The sequence below is a fragment of the Acanthaster planci genome, linkage group LG17 (genome assembly GCF_054643075.1).
Source record: "Acanthaster planci isolate LZ-2023a linkage group LG17, COTS_SCS, whole genome shotgun sequence".
In the NCBI taxonomy this organism is placed as follows: domain Eukaryota; kingdom Metazoa; phylum Echinodermata; class Asteroidea; order Valvatida; family Acanthasteridae; genus Acanthaster; species Acanthaster planci.
Window position 1 is genome coordinate 3,097,546 of NC_141793.1, and position 14,481 is coordinate 3,112,026.

The following is a 14,481-nucleotide window of genomic DNA, read 5'->3' on the forward strand; positions in this document are numbered from 1 at the left end:
ATCGGATGCTACAAGGCCTACATGACATTTCCTTGACGAAGGAACACTTATGTTCCTAAAGTGTAGCTGCAACTAATTTTTCTCAGACACAATTTTTATGCAACTTTGTACTCTTCTTTAATGTATGAATATTTTTAAGTGCACATTTTTCAAACGCTTTAAATTATCCATGCTTTCTGAGACTACTGAGACACTGTGGCAGCGTCACCCAGAAGAGACAGAGTGCAGTGTGGAGTCGGGTGTTAATCGCTAGCTGTATATAATAAACGCATGGCCCGGCCAAATCGAAAACAAACTTTCACGGACTTCAACAAATTGGAAATCGCCCAAAGTAATACATCAGAGTACTGACGGGGTGAGTGATCCATACACGCAAAAGTGGTTTCATGGAAGGCATTCTCGCTGAGTCCGCATTTTTTGAGTGGACCATGAGTACAGTGGACCGGATGGAGTCCAGTAGACTGGCCCCCCAGTCTGGGGCTAGGTCAGTGCAGGTCGTGCACATACAGGGTATGCGCATACACAGTTAAAAAAAAACTATGAGGTAATGTCCATTTTTAATCGGATGGGAATTCCCCCGATGAGCAATACTACGGCGCTGGTAACACGACACTTAAGGCGTTAGAGTTGGATACCAACAAGGTGTCTAGTCTGGGTTTATTCGTTCTGTACTGTGTAGGCCTATGGTTTCCCTTTCGGCGAAATTCCGCGAGGAATTTTTTCGGTTTGTGCCCTGGTTTGGAGTAACATCACTGCTTTGGGGCTCTTTGTAGCCTCACTGTCGTCCTTCAACATACTGCACAAACCATTGTGACCATATATGGTAAGTTTCTTGCCGATGAAGACAATTTTATTAAGCATGTTATGTACTAAAAATCATTGTGAAACTCCATTGTAGGCCTAATTGTTGATGAAAATCATCTTCAACTTCAAGCGGTAACATAATTGACCGAGTCCCCAACTGTGGCCACGGTCCCAACTGTACTTGGGCCGGCAGTGCCGTCAATTTTTGCAGGAAAGTAGGGGGGATGGGGAAATTAAGGTGGGGGAATGACATGCGGGGGGAGGGTTGACACAATGTGACTATGCTGCTTTCGAGTCTACCCATACCTTGGGCAACTCGCACCTTGGACAACTCTTACCTTGGGCAACTGGTACCTCGAGTTAAGACCACTCGTATCTTCATGTTATTAGTTCGGTTGTAACTTTTATGCTCTTCCTTTTCAGCATGTTTAAGATCAGATTTGACAAACAAATCAATATGATCAAGAAAATATCTTCATAATCTCGAGCACCAGCATTATTTTCTGCATAGTGCCTGCTGCAGGCTTTTGCGTCGTCAGGTTATGTGACGGACGTTGAGCAACCCAACCATTTGCCAACTTGACTTCCTTATTAAACATGACAACTGATTGCTGTCTTGATCGGAACAAGCATCAGCGCTGGAATTCTCGTCACTTGGGTCTGCCATGATGGCACACACTAAGGCTACTGCATTACATACGTGTTAACGCGTCGTTGCATAACAGTAAACAGTCACCGGATAAAGTACTCCGTCCTATGACATCATGATTCTTGGGAATTTCTTCAGACAACTTTCTATGCCTGGTGGCTGTTGTTTAGCTTTTGCTCCAAGAACCGAGTGAAATAGGGTCGTGAAAATTATAATTTTAACATATTTCCGTGCATTTTGAAATTAAAGCAGATGTGTTTTCTTATTATATACATGTACACGTATATGCTTGTTTTATGTGCTGATGCATATTTCACAAGAAATCTTCCCAGCACGGCCCATCCCCTTTAATATAAATCTGTAATACACTGCATGTATTCAAAAGGGCATATAGCTTTTTAAGATTTTTTTCCCTTTTTGAGTGACAATGAATGCCTTTGAGTCACGGAAAGTCCGAAAAATTCTTCACAATCCTCTTTTATTTATTTTTTTTTCACTTCAGAAAAGTGGGGGGGATGATTCAGTAGCCCATCCCCTCTCCGAAAGTAGGGGAATGTATACCTCCTCATCCCCCGGGATTTACACCAATGGGCCCAAGTGTGATTGGGAGCGAGCTAGGCCATAGTCAAATGTTTAAATAAAATTCTACAGATATTACAAGGGCCCTGTTTAAAATATGGCAAAAAAAGTGATGTTGAGCACCTGAGGTTTAAACTACCTGGACCATTCATCGTCCACACACTGCAGTCTATCCTGTCAGTCGGCCTGTTTTTTTTGTGTAATTAATTTGTAAGAATCCCTCTGTTATCTTTATGTAGCTCCACTAGTTGGTTATTTTTCTTCCCTGTCTTTGAAACATCCAGATGTATTTCAAGCCCATATTGGAAAGCTGTTCTGATTGATCTCCATCTTTAACTTGGGTTTGTAGTGACCATTTTGTCGGACAGCTGCAGAAATAAACACCAGTATAGAGCAAAAAAGCATTGACTATGGCTGCCAGCACTGACAGAGGAGTAAAAGTACCTCTCTTCCGCATGGCCCTGCTTCAAATAAGTGATGGATTGACAGAAAAAGAACTTAAGAAGTTGAAGTTTTTATGTGAATTGACTGAACCTCAAAAGGAATCCGTGGAAGCTGCACATGAGCTGTTCACATTTCTTCAGAAGCGTGAAATAATTACTCCTCAAAAGTGGGACTACCTGATGCAACTCCTGAACAGCATCAAGCGAGAAGATCTTCAAAATAAATTCCTGAAAATCATGGCTTCTGGTATGTGGCGTGCTTTTTAGCACAATAAATGCTTTGTACTTTCCAAATCACATTCACGCCCGATCTCATTTTGCTCAGCCAAGCCAGTATTTGTTTTGTTTTGTAAAGCAGGTCATTGCCAATGTTTGTGAAGTACGAAAACTTACTTTTGGTAGCCCCAACACCAACACCTTTCCTTATTTACTGCTATGATTTATTTTGAAATGCATTACTTCTGTCATTGGTTAGGCACTTTTGTTAGATCTCAATGAGTTCCAAATAATTGCATTTTTCAGTTTAGATTGGTTTTTAGTACTGCCTAAAGAGCTATAAAAAATCAAGAAAATGAACTCAGAGGAAATGCTCTCATGGATTCAAGTGATTAATTTATTCCCCATTATCACAAGCTCGAAGTGTAAAGTACATGTACATATATATAGGTGTTAATTTTACCACATTGTGCATGATGACTGCTTCAAAAGACATAGTTGAAAATTATGAACATGGGGGCCTGGCAGAAAGGTCTACTTCACTCAAGGCTAAAGTCCCTCTGTGTTTTGAGATTGTTTGCAAAATACCAGGCCTTTTTTTCTTTTTCTGTCATTCTAGGCACTCAACTTCCACTCAATCCGCCCCCTAGTCAGGGCAACTCAAGTCAGCAAGGAGGGCTGAATTTGAAACCACCACAAGATTACTTTCATTCTTCCCTGCCACCTGTTTCAACAAAAGCTCAGCCTCGCATATTTGAAGGAATTCCTAAGCCAATGAGAAGCTTTTCTGAGGGCCCAGCTTCCGCTGCTGACAAGAGCGACACAATGAAAGGGATATATGATGTTGATGGCACACCCAGAGTCACTTCTGGCAATAGCAAGTCAGTGCCCAGGTTAATTGCGAGATCGTCCAGTCTTCAGGGTGACCCCACTTCTGGGCAGTCCCCCTTCAGGCCTCCGTATCCAAATACTGAGGCATCTTTGTTTTCTACTAGTCCTGCTCAGTTCCAGAAAATGGCCCCTTCATCAAGCAGCTCATCTGGTTCTGTTCCCAAAATGCCAGTGTATGGTAGTTTTACCCCAGGAGGCAATGTTGAAGCGTCGATGGGGAAGCTGTCGTTGGAAGATTCTGGCCAATCAAAGGAAGCCAGTAACAGCCTCAAATTAGCAGAGCATGATCTTGTGACTGATTCGCCCATGCAAGTGAAACCAGTTGCAGGAACAGGTTCAGGCAGTAGAAGCCATCCGCGTGAGGTGTCATCTTTGCATCAGGGTCAGGGATCGGAATCTTGGCGTGTATTTGATCAATCCCTTGGTTCTCCCACCAACACTAGTCAGGCCAGAGAATTAAGGCAACCTTGTGGGATGTCCACTCCCCACCATGATCAGGGGTCGATATCTCAGCCTTTGTTAGACCTGTCAACAGACTCGCCCAGAGTCACGGAGAGGGGAGCAGGAGCAAGACGTCCCCTTGGCATGGCCTCCCCACAGCAGGGTCAACAGTCAGCATCGGGGCCTCTGGTAGATTTGACAACTGATGCACCCAATGGCACAGACCGCCAGGCTAGGCAGGGCAGGTGCGCACCTAAAGTGCCCCTAGATGAAAGGGTCCGCCACGTGGATCAAATGTTTGCACAGCATGATATCAGGGAGGAGGCCAGGGCTGCTGATCGAGTACAGCCTAATCTGAGGGCATACCAGAGAGAGCTTGCAGAGAGGCCCCTGGATGAGTTTCATAATTACATCATCTGTGCTCCCACTGGCAGCGGGAAGACCCTGACAGCAGCCTACATCTGCTACCAGTATCGGGCCTGGTTTGAGACCAATGTACCGCACAAATACTTCAAGGCTCTTTTCATTGTCAACATGCGTCATCTGACGCTGCAGCAGAGGGATGCATTCCAGTGGTACTTTCCCAATAAGCAGGCAGTGCGAACCATTGGAGAGCAGCAGTCATTGACAGAGGCCCTGAAGATGGACGAGGCCATGCCAGCTGTGTTGATGTTGACGGCGCAGATTTTTGTCAATGCCCTGAAGTCTGGCAAGGTGGATATCAAAGATCTGGACATGCTCATCTTTGATGAGTGCCACCACACCGACCTGAAGCATCCCTACAATGAGATCATGAAGACGTACCTGAAGCAAAAGCAGAAGCTGCCAAGGCCACAAAGGGTTGGAGTCTCTGGGCCACGTCTACCATTCATCATTGGCCTGAGTGCTTCCCTGGGTGTTGGAAGCGAGGCCCTGAGTCATCTTCTTACTCTTTGTGGTAACATGGACTCGAAGGGAGTTGTTCGAGTTCTTAGAAATGAAGAGGAGTTGCTACAACATGTTAACGCCCCAGAGGAGGATAGCATAGAATTGGCCTCTAAAAGAGCTGACAGTGATAAGCAGTTTGCAGATCTGCTGGAGGCACTTATGATCCAAATAGAAGATCAGGATCCTGATATTGAGGAGCATCCTTTGCCTCCTCGTGGATGCCAGGTCTTCGAAGCGGAAGTGATGAGACGTCTAACAGATGCACAGAAGTTGGGAAATCGTACCGCCATCATTGTCTACATGTACCTGTATGAGTACAACAGAGCCTTGATGTTGTATGACGATCTGAGGGCCGCAGACAGTCTCGCACATTTGGAGATGTTCCACAGACGACGGCGCTTGATTGCCAGCCAAGAGCAGGTGCCTGTTGAGGAGTACTGCCAAGGGCTTTTCAACCGGAACCTGAGAGAGCTAAATCGACTGGCCCATTCTGAGGATGAGCATAGCAACGACAAGCTTGGAAAGCTGGCAATTTTGCTATACAAAATCTTCACAGACAATCCTGAATCAAAAGGTACTGGACACATTTTTTTATTCGGATGAAGGGTGTCATTGTATGCCAAAGCAAATAAAGCAGAAAACGTTTTCCTTTGAAATATGTTTCCAAATCTGTAAAGCTATTGAAATGTGGATAAAAATCTGTTAATGCAACCCCATGCCTTACTATCGCATAATTCTGTATGATTTCATTGATCTTCTCCACAGGAATTGTTCTGGTAAGAATGAAGGTAGCTACAACAGCTGTGGCTGACTTTCTCAAAAAGTCCACGTTACTCCAAATACTACCTTGCAGAGTTATCCCTCAGCGATTTGTTGGACAGGGGGACATAGAGGATGGCTGTTTGACAGAGGCACAGCAGAAGGCAGTACTGAAGAATTTCAGAAAAGGTATTTTTTTGGGCTGTGTAAATTGCTCAGGCTTTTTCCCTGCCATTGATAACTTGCTGTTGACTGTTCCCGGTAAATGCCTATGACCAGATTTGGTTACACAGAAAAATGCTGGTGGCGGAACGATTTTCAAAGTGGGTTGGTGGGCAGTTGTGATACCATCGGGCCATTAATACGCTGATCCATTAAGCCCACCCCCTTGTAGACGTGCAAAAAGTGGGGGACTAACCCCCTCTGTGAAAAAGTGGAGAGCCACTGGCCCTCCCTACTTCCGCCACCAGTACGTATATAACTACATGTAGATCTGAAAGCAAGTTCAGTCATTGGAGTACAGATTTCAGAGCCACATTAAACTGGTAGACATACTGATTGGAAACATTTGGGCTTTTCCTGGAACATTTTGCCTGTAGAGGAGAGTAGTTGTTCACGTATCAATCCACACATTTAATTGAAAGAAAATTTTTTAGATTGGAAGAAAACAAAAGCTTGAAGTCAATTTCAAGGATGTTTCCCTGTCAATGTACATACCTGAACTTTAATTGGGGTGTAACATGGACACCAAAGTCACTCTCTGGACCCCAAATTTATAGGAATGACCAATACACTATTGGAATGAAATATGATTTTTGGCATGGAAGCCTTGTTTTAGGGAATTACTCAACACAGTGATAATTTTTGCCCAATTTTGACTGATGTGGACTTCAGCATGGCAAATTTATTTCTGTTATTGAGATCTGGTAGCTGTGCTTAAGTCTGCCCATTTTGAAAGGAAGAGGTATAAGGCCACATATTTAATGGAACAAAAATGCTCATTGGAATCCACAGAGGATGGCTGCAACGTGTTAGTAGCCACTGACATCGCCCAGGAAGGGCTGGACATGCCAGCCTGTAACTTTGTCATCCGTTACAACTTTGTGAGCAATGAGATAGGCACGGTGCAGTCCAAGGGAAGAGCCAGGGCCAAGGGCAGCCAGTGCTACCTCATTGTCGAAAGGTGAAGATCGTGGATTATGCCTTGTCACATTTTTATTCCCAAAAGTTTCCACGTTTTAATGAAGTTTTGTTCTATTTGCTGGACTTTTTGACTTCATGACATTCAAGGATATCGCTTTCTCAGCATTTCAAATTTTACAGATAAAATGTCATATGTGGAAGCATTTACATTGACTTTAACGTGCCTTTCTTTATTTTGTAGTGGATCGATGAATGAAAGGAGAGAACTTGAAAACCGTTACAAAGTTCAGAAGATGAAGGATGCAATGGAAGAACTGGAGGCAATGACAGAGGATCAACGACTTGACAAGATCACTGAGAGACAGGTGAGTAGGAATGCTCTTGATGCCATATTGAACCGCTGAACTAAACTTGTTAGTAACTTTGAGCCCTGTCCACGAAGAGCAGCGAGGCTTTTGCTGTGGATTCCACGGGGGATAGGGGAAAAGTAGAGGACACCTACATGTACTTATGAGGTCCACTTGTGAAAGATAATGTGCATGCAAGTGCACTGGTTCAGGTGCTCATGGCACGGAAAACATTCAGCCAAATTTTATCTGAATGTGCACATTAACTTTAAGGAAGGGTTGCCATGTGAGTGACAGGTGCGGACGGAAAAATGACATTCAAATGTTGCCATTTCTCTGACATGTGGCAAGTATGGGGGTTTCTATCATGTTTGAGGTCCCTGTTTTGTGCAAATTTTGCCTCTGAAACTCTGCATGCTTTTTGTCAACCTTGTCAAGATGGAGTCGCCTTTAGAAGGACGAGTTGTCCTCATTAGTGCCATGAAATTGGACCTTGATCACCCTGTACCAGCAGTTCTTAAGGAGCACACTCTCAAACCTTTATTATTCAGATTGAGATACTGGAGAAGATACGGAGGGCTGAGGAACAGGCGGAACTACAGGCGGCCATGTTCAACCTTGATAGAATCACTGTACATTGCAAGGAATGCTCCACCCTGGTCTGCAAAGCTTCGGAACTCCGACGGATGGGGGATGCTGGCCACGTGACGTGCATCAGTCCCAACTTCAAGAGATGGGTGAAAGAGATCAAATACAACAGACCACAGCGTTTCCGTGACACTGAGACTGTTGGTGAGTAGGACTCCAGAATGACCCTCCAGCATGGCTGTTACATTGCTGCTAAGTCAGAAGTTATATTTCGGGCAGTGTTGCCAAGCTTCCCAAGAACAGCAAAAATTCTTCATCTTTGTTTCGAGAGCCTCTTAAAACTCAGAATGCTCAGGTGGTTTACTGGTCACAGTACCAGTCAGGTTGGTACTAAATGCAGCTCTCATTGGAAGTATCAAACATTAACGTAGTACTAGCTCCAAATTTCCTTTTTGAAAACATGTTCCAGTACTTACATGTGCTTGGAAACACTAACAAACACTTGAACAGAAAGTTGGAAAACTGGGTAATGCAAGTACTTGTTTAATAAGGGAGTAAATGTATGGTTGGTCTTAAATGTCATCTAAGACCAGATTAGAGAATGAACCCTGAGCTGAATCCATTCATGAATACCTTACTCAGAAGGTCAAAGCAAGTTAAAGAATTATCAATTTCCAAAGATCGGGTTCATCAATGACTTCAGTTTTGGTTCCGAACACCCCTTCAGCCATGTGGTGCCACCCTTGAGCTGGTGCTCCAGCAACTAATTTAGACCAGCCATGTGACAGGCTCTAGACCAATAGGAATGGTTTAACTGTCCTAGGTATTCACTAATCCTGGCCAGCCCATTCTGTCTTATCGCAGGGGAACCCTTGACACACTGCTTCAAGTTGAGAACACACCTTGCATTAAATTGACCATTGCAAAATGAAATGGAAGAGGAAAATTGTGAGATGGCTGGCAGAGTGTGCCCCACTGTTTTTTTCTTATTATCATCAAACATTGGGGCTATACACCAAAAACTGGCATGTTGAATCCAACAACTACACGTGTGCACTCCGTGACCACACTTTAAAAGTGGTGAATTCAACATGTTGATTATCAAATCCAGCATTTTAAACTCAAAATCTTCCATTTAAGTGGTTAGTTGAATTTTCTTTTCAATGCTGATTCAACAATTCAGGAAAAATGTTGAACCGGCACTTTAGTTGTTCCAAGGATCCATGAAATGAAATTTTTCTTAGAATCACTTTTTGTGTATCTCTGTACTCTTCTTCTGTGTATGAAGACGGTGTCACATTGTTTTGTGTTATGTAAACTGAAAAAAGCACTTCTAAAACGTTCAAAATTGACCAAGTATTTCTGGACAAATGATGGCACTCTTGCTTTGATGTGAATCCAGGGGACTTAGTTCAGTTTGCATGCTTTCTAGGTTTATATTGTAATTAAACTCTAATTGTGCTATCTGAAAACATTTGTTTAAAGGATGTCATTGCCGTATATGTACTCACACAGCAATAAATTCCAAAGGAAATGAAATCTATGATGTGTTTAAAAATATCCAGAAATTTTCTGTGCACATATCAGTACAGCATTGATGTTCAGAGGCTTGGATGACATCCAAGTTCTGCTCATGAATATGAAAATGTGCATTAGCATATAAACTCAAAGAGTTTTAAAAAATGGGTTAAAATTACAATACATAGATTTAAGATCAGGTTAAAGGAAACCCAAAGGTGCAATTTCAGGGGTTTTAGTAACATTTATTAAAATATTTCTATTCCATTGTTCGTTTAACTGTCAGATTTGATGTAATTGAAAAGGATGGATTTTACATTTTATGCTTGTTTCACTGACTGCATACATGTAAATGCTATACGTGCAACATGTTAGTTTTTAGCTTGTGGTGTCATTGCTAGGCTACCATGAGTGAAACTGATCATGTGATCATGACATATCCAATGTAAGTATGACCAGTGACATGACCCGTTGCTACCCCCTGTTGACAAATGCAGGCCTCATCAAGTGCGGCACGTACGACTGCGGCAACCAGCTCGGCACCATGCAGAACTTCCTGAATCTCAGCCCACCTGAGGGATATGCCCTGAAAGCCCAGAGCTTCAAGATCCACTTTGAGACGGGCGGCGTCAAAACACCCAAGATGTGGAAGAAGGCGGGATTTCAAATCTTGAAAAGTCCAAACAATTAAAGGAAGGTGTCGATCTGCACTCTGCTGAGGGTTCTAGAAGGCAGAAATAGGGTACACCCGGCCTAACTTCAATAGCAGCAGAATATTACATTTTTTGTAAAATGAACATCATTTGCAGAAACTTAAGATTTCATACATTGTAACATTTTTCTCTGCAATGTCTCCCTTGCTAAGAATTTTGACCAGCACAAAACTAAAAGACGACTTTTAGTATCTGTATTGCTTGGCTTGCTAATAACTTGCTGTGGAAATTAAAATTACCAGAAAATGATCTTACTTTGGTAATTACTTATAGATGTGAGAAGCCCAAGGATCTGTTGGCTGTGGTTGTGTCTTGATAGAAACTTCTAACTTAGCTATAAATGTGTAATAATTGCAATGAGATATTTGAAATTCATTTTACAAGTAACAATTTGGAACAACTCACTGAGGATTAGATTACTGTAAATATAATGCTAGAGTTGCTATTAAAATAATGGGATATATGTTTTAAAAACTTGCTATTTTAAGCTACATGCATGTATTATGTACAACATTAACGATATGAAAGAAGCCAAGAAATAACATGATTCAAATTGAGAAGCAGCCCTATTTTTTCAAATCAAGCTTGACGATGACCATTCGTTAATTGCATCAAAAATGAATTAATTTGGCTTATCTGCTTAAAACTGAAACGTCTCATTGTATCAGCCAGCCTCTCACTTAAAATGTTGAAATCATGAATTAATGCAAGAATTTTTGCAGAGATTGCTAGAAATAGTTTGATTCTAGATAATTTTATATAGGATTTTATTTATATAGTGTAGCTGTCATTTTAAAATGCAGCGAAAATAGATTTTAGCATTCTGACTATTCTATCAAGTGAAACAAGAAAGGGGTGTCTTTTCTGTTTTTTTAACAATCTCAGTTCACATCGAGCAATATTGTTTTTAATTTTAAAAATATGCGTCCCTGCTAATTTGGCCTTAGCCGTACACATATCATGGCTTGAACAGAGGTTCTTGTATAATTACATAGTTGTAGTGCTAATGAAATAAGATTCAAAGAAAAAATGCAGTGGTAAAATATATAACCATACAATAATATATAATTAACAATTATGGTAACGAGGATGGAGCGGTAACTATGAGAATGCAGAAAGAAGCACACAGAAATCTGATACCTAGGTTGGCTGCAATACAAAATTAAAGATTCCATCTAAAGTCACCATCTACTTGGTGACTAAAAAATCCTCGACGTTGAAGTTTTCTGTTAAATTTCTCTTAGTACAGACTGGGTCATACTCATTGCAGATGCGGATTAACCGACTTTCGATTTCAAAAAACGTTTGCGGAGATAGTGAAATTCGCCAAAGTTGAAAAAGGATCTGTGTTCAACTTGTTCTAAATTGCAGCCCAATTTGGTGCTGAAGTCACACAAATTCGATCCGACTATCCGCATTCGCACCTTGATCGAATCAATTCATATGGAACCCCCAAGGGGACAGGCGCAATGAGAATTTTTGTTTTATTTTGTTCCCTCAAATTATTATTTCGTTCCCTTGATATCGTTTCGTTCCCTCGAAATGTTACTTCGAGAGAACGAAATAATAATTCAAGAGAACGAAACAGTATTTCGAGGGAACGAAATGATAATTCGAGATTACGAAATAATATTTCGAGAGAACGAAAAATTAATTCAAGGGAACGAAATGATTTCGAGGGAACGAAAAAATAATTCGAGGGAACGAAAATAAAATAAAATTCTCATTGTGCCTGTCCCCTTAGGGGCTCCGTAAATTCAAGCTTTACCTGCAATTAGAATTACAAATGACGTATGCACATACAGTATGCATAGTGTAACCGATGTTACACTTTCACTTCTTCTTTGGTAAATTCTGTTGTTTTTTTTCGAGGTATATATTTTTGAAGTTATTTTAGTCTGCATTGACGTCACCTTTAGTTTGCAGTGTATAAGATACAGTACTGAAGTTTGTTTCTGTCGGTTTTGTCGATTTGTTCTGACATGAACCATGTTCTCCAAGCACGTGACATCTTTTTTTGTCGCGAGTGAAGTCTGACACGGGGACAAAGGTTTTCTTTACTGCTAAATTTCCGACAAGCAGACACAGGGCCTGCTTTGCGCGCCAGCAAGCCTACAGTCCACGGTAGGTTTTCTCTGTGAAAGGTGCAATGAATATGAGGGGCGTTCCTATCGGTGGAAACCTTGATATGTTTTAGGCGTGTGTATCGATGTTGACTGCCTCAGTTATATATGCTTAAAACACCATGAAAATTTATGTCTGGATATGAGAGTATTTAAAGTACCTGATTACTGTGCTTCCCTATTGTATTGTTCGCTGTGAACTTGTGTTATTTTGGATTTGGTTTCAAAGCCACAAGGGTGTAATTTTTACAACTTTAACCTTTACATGTTGTTTCAACCAAATAAACACTGTCTTCACCGTTAATTAACATTGAGTAATTAGAATAACAACAAGGAAACGCTTGACAAAACTTTAAGGTATGCTAAAAGTACATTGCAATGCTATCAGTAATCGAGAAGAAATGTCATGAACTCGTATGATATTATTTGAACAATTATCTTCGACTTGAGAAGCATCATGCCAGTAACTATTTACCAGTAAGAAAATAGAGTATATTATAGTAAATTTGTCAACTGGCTTGGCCTGGCGTATTTGATACCGATTTCAGAAGATAAAAAAGGAAAATCGTTCCAAATTAACTTTGACGGGAGAAATTGGGTGATAAAGGTAGGCAGTAAATCATGCATCAACGCCATGAAATGTAGACTCACATTTGGTCAGATGTACATGTATAATAGTACATAGAGTGATTTTTAAAACTGTTTCCACATTAATGTTGACTCTTTTGTGAGATAAGGAGACCTCGAGAACTCCATCCGCCCAGATCTGTTGCGGACTATAATGACGAGTCTTAATTGGACTGGGTCTGGGTTCTGAATGACCTCTAGTCAGACATATTTCTGTCTGGTTCGTAGAACTTGAACCACTTGAAGTTCGGTTCATGCTCCACGTGTCAGATTGCAAATACATGTAGTTCCAATGGCCCCTTGTAAATGACGGAAAGCATAGTGTTTCTTATGGAGCCACTTTGTGGTCACGGAACTGTGACTTCATACGACTTATCACAGCGTTTACCACCATTTGCCAGGGGCCGGCTACTACCGTTGGCCGGTAATGACGTTGTTATGTGGTCATCGGTTTGATGTATACAAATTATGAATCAGTGAACATGTAAGAACGATTTCATGAGATGGAATGTTCCTTTCCAAGAGGCGATGGCACGTGGAATGGAACATTCCATCTGCCGCTGAATGGAATTTATATGTATTCTGTCTATTATGGAAACGTACTTTTTTACACACCGTTTAAATAAATCTTTGCATAGCCTGCGTAAAATTCAACATGAATTTGGGATTCTAATCCTTACTTCGTTTTTATCAATCTTTGGAGATGGTTCATCATTATAAGCCAACTCGAACCCACATGTATCACTTCAGGAAGACAAATCCGCATCATCCTGTTGACTGAATCGCGGTTGAACAATGAACTACCCCGTTGCTGTTTTCTGTGGAAGGAGACATTTTCATCGAAATTGACTGAATTTTCAAGGTTTAAATTTGCTCACATTTTGCAATCTTTGCGTTCATGCTGAGTATGAACTGGCCTTTGACCATGCACTTTGAAAGGAAATAAACATCACGCAAAATGAATGGCATCAGTTCCTTTTTTTCTGTTGGAGTGTTTTTGTCGTCTTATAATTTGTATTCAGGGGGCGTGTTCCGCGGGATGAGATCATATGACGTCACGTTACTCTGTCGGTTTTACAAAAGACTTCCTGGCTGAATTCCAAAAGCATATGGTTACACGGTTGATTGATGTTTGCGTTGAACAGTTACCTTGGTAACTGACTATAGATGGCGTAATCTCTTCAGTTAGCTATCTCAGTCACACCCAAACATGCAAGCGGGACTACAGTGGTAAACAGAAATTACATAATAATTAACTTTTGGAGGTATTAAAAACAAAATCTGTTTGGGGTAAGAAAGTGGCCCCATTGTTGAATGAAATTTAAGCATAGTTTCTCACAACTCCTGCAGTACTGCGGTCCTGCAGAAAATGATTGTGCCTACTGTATATTAAATTGACTGCGTCCATCTCTGACTATGATTAAGGCAAATTCCAAACTGTATTTGCAAGGAGAACTACATGTACAGCTAAATTTATAAAACGGGAAAGCTCTCACCTGGTTAATTAAAGACGACGCGTGTGAAAGGTGCCCCGATCACAGTTTTATTAGAAAGAACGATTGTCCACCTGTAAATTGGATTTGTAATGCACTCCTAAGCCGCGAGCTCTAACATTGTGTATAGTTCAACCCAGCACACCCTGCCTCTTCGTAGTAACCAAGGGCGAAATTTTAAATAGGGCGATGAACACCTCGCAGGACTTCGAAAGCGGCA

At 41.3% G+C, this 14,481-nt stretch overlaps 1 protein-coding gene across 2 annotated transcripts; it reads left to right on the forward strand.

The window, feature by feature from the left end:
* The first annotated feature begins 634 nt into the window (after positions 1-634).
* Positions 635-13,731, forward strand: LOC110982589 (ATP-dependent RNA helicase DHX58-like). 2 transcript variants are annotated; one of them, XM_022241115.2, is made up of 8 exons: positions 635-823; positions 2,317-2,722; positions 3,311-5,524; positions 5,716-5,898; positions 6,724-6,892; positions 7,094-7,217; positions 7,751-7,991; positions 9,803-13,731. In XM_022241115.2, the coding sequence occupies exons 2-8, from the start codon at positions 2,443-2,445 to the stop codon at positions 9,994-9,996; spliced, it is 3,405 nt and encodes a 1,134-aa protein (XP_022096807.2). In that variant the 5' UTR covers positions 635-823; positions 2,317-2,442; the 3' UTR covers positions 9,997-13,731. The 2 variants fall into 2 exon arrangements, with proteins under 2 accessions (XP_022096807.2, XP_087004383.1); XM_087148257.1 differs by having other exon boundaries at positions 2,382-2,722.
* Positions 13,732-14,481: the final 750 nt, after the last annotated feature.

Bases quoted from the DNA above. Each gene is read 5' to 3' on its own strand.
- LOC110982589 (XM_022241115.2), top strand. From the start codon at position 2,443: ATGGCTGCCAGCACTGACAGAGGAGTAAAAGTACCTCTCTTCCGCATG. The intron at 5,899-6,723 runs GTATTTTTTTGG...TGGAATCCACAG, and splicing joins ACTGAAGAATTTCAGAAAAG to AGGATGGCTGCAACGTGTTA. The intron at 7,218-7,750 runs GTGAGTAGGAAT...TTTATTATTCAG, and splicing joins ACAAGATCACTGAGAGACAG to ATTGAGATACTGGAGAAGAT.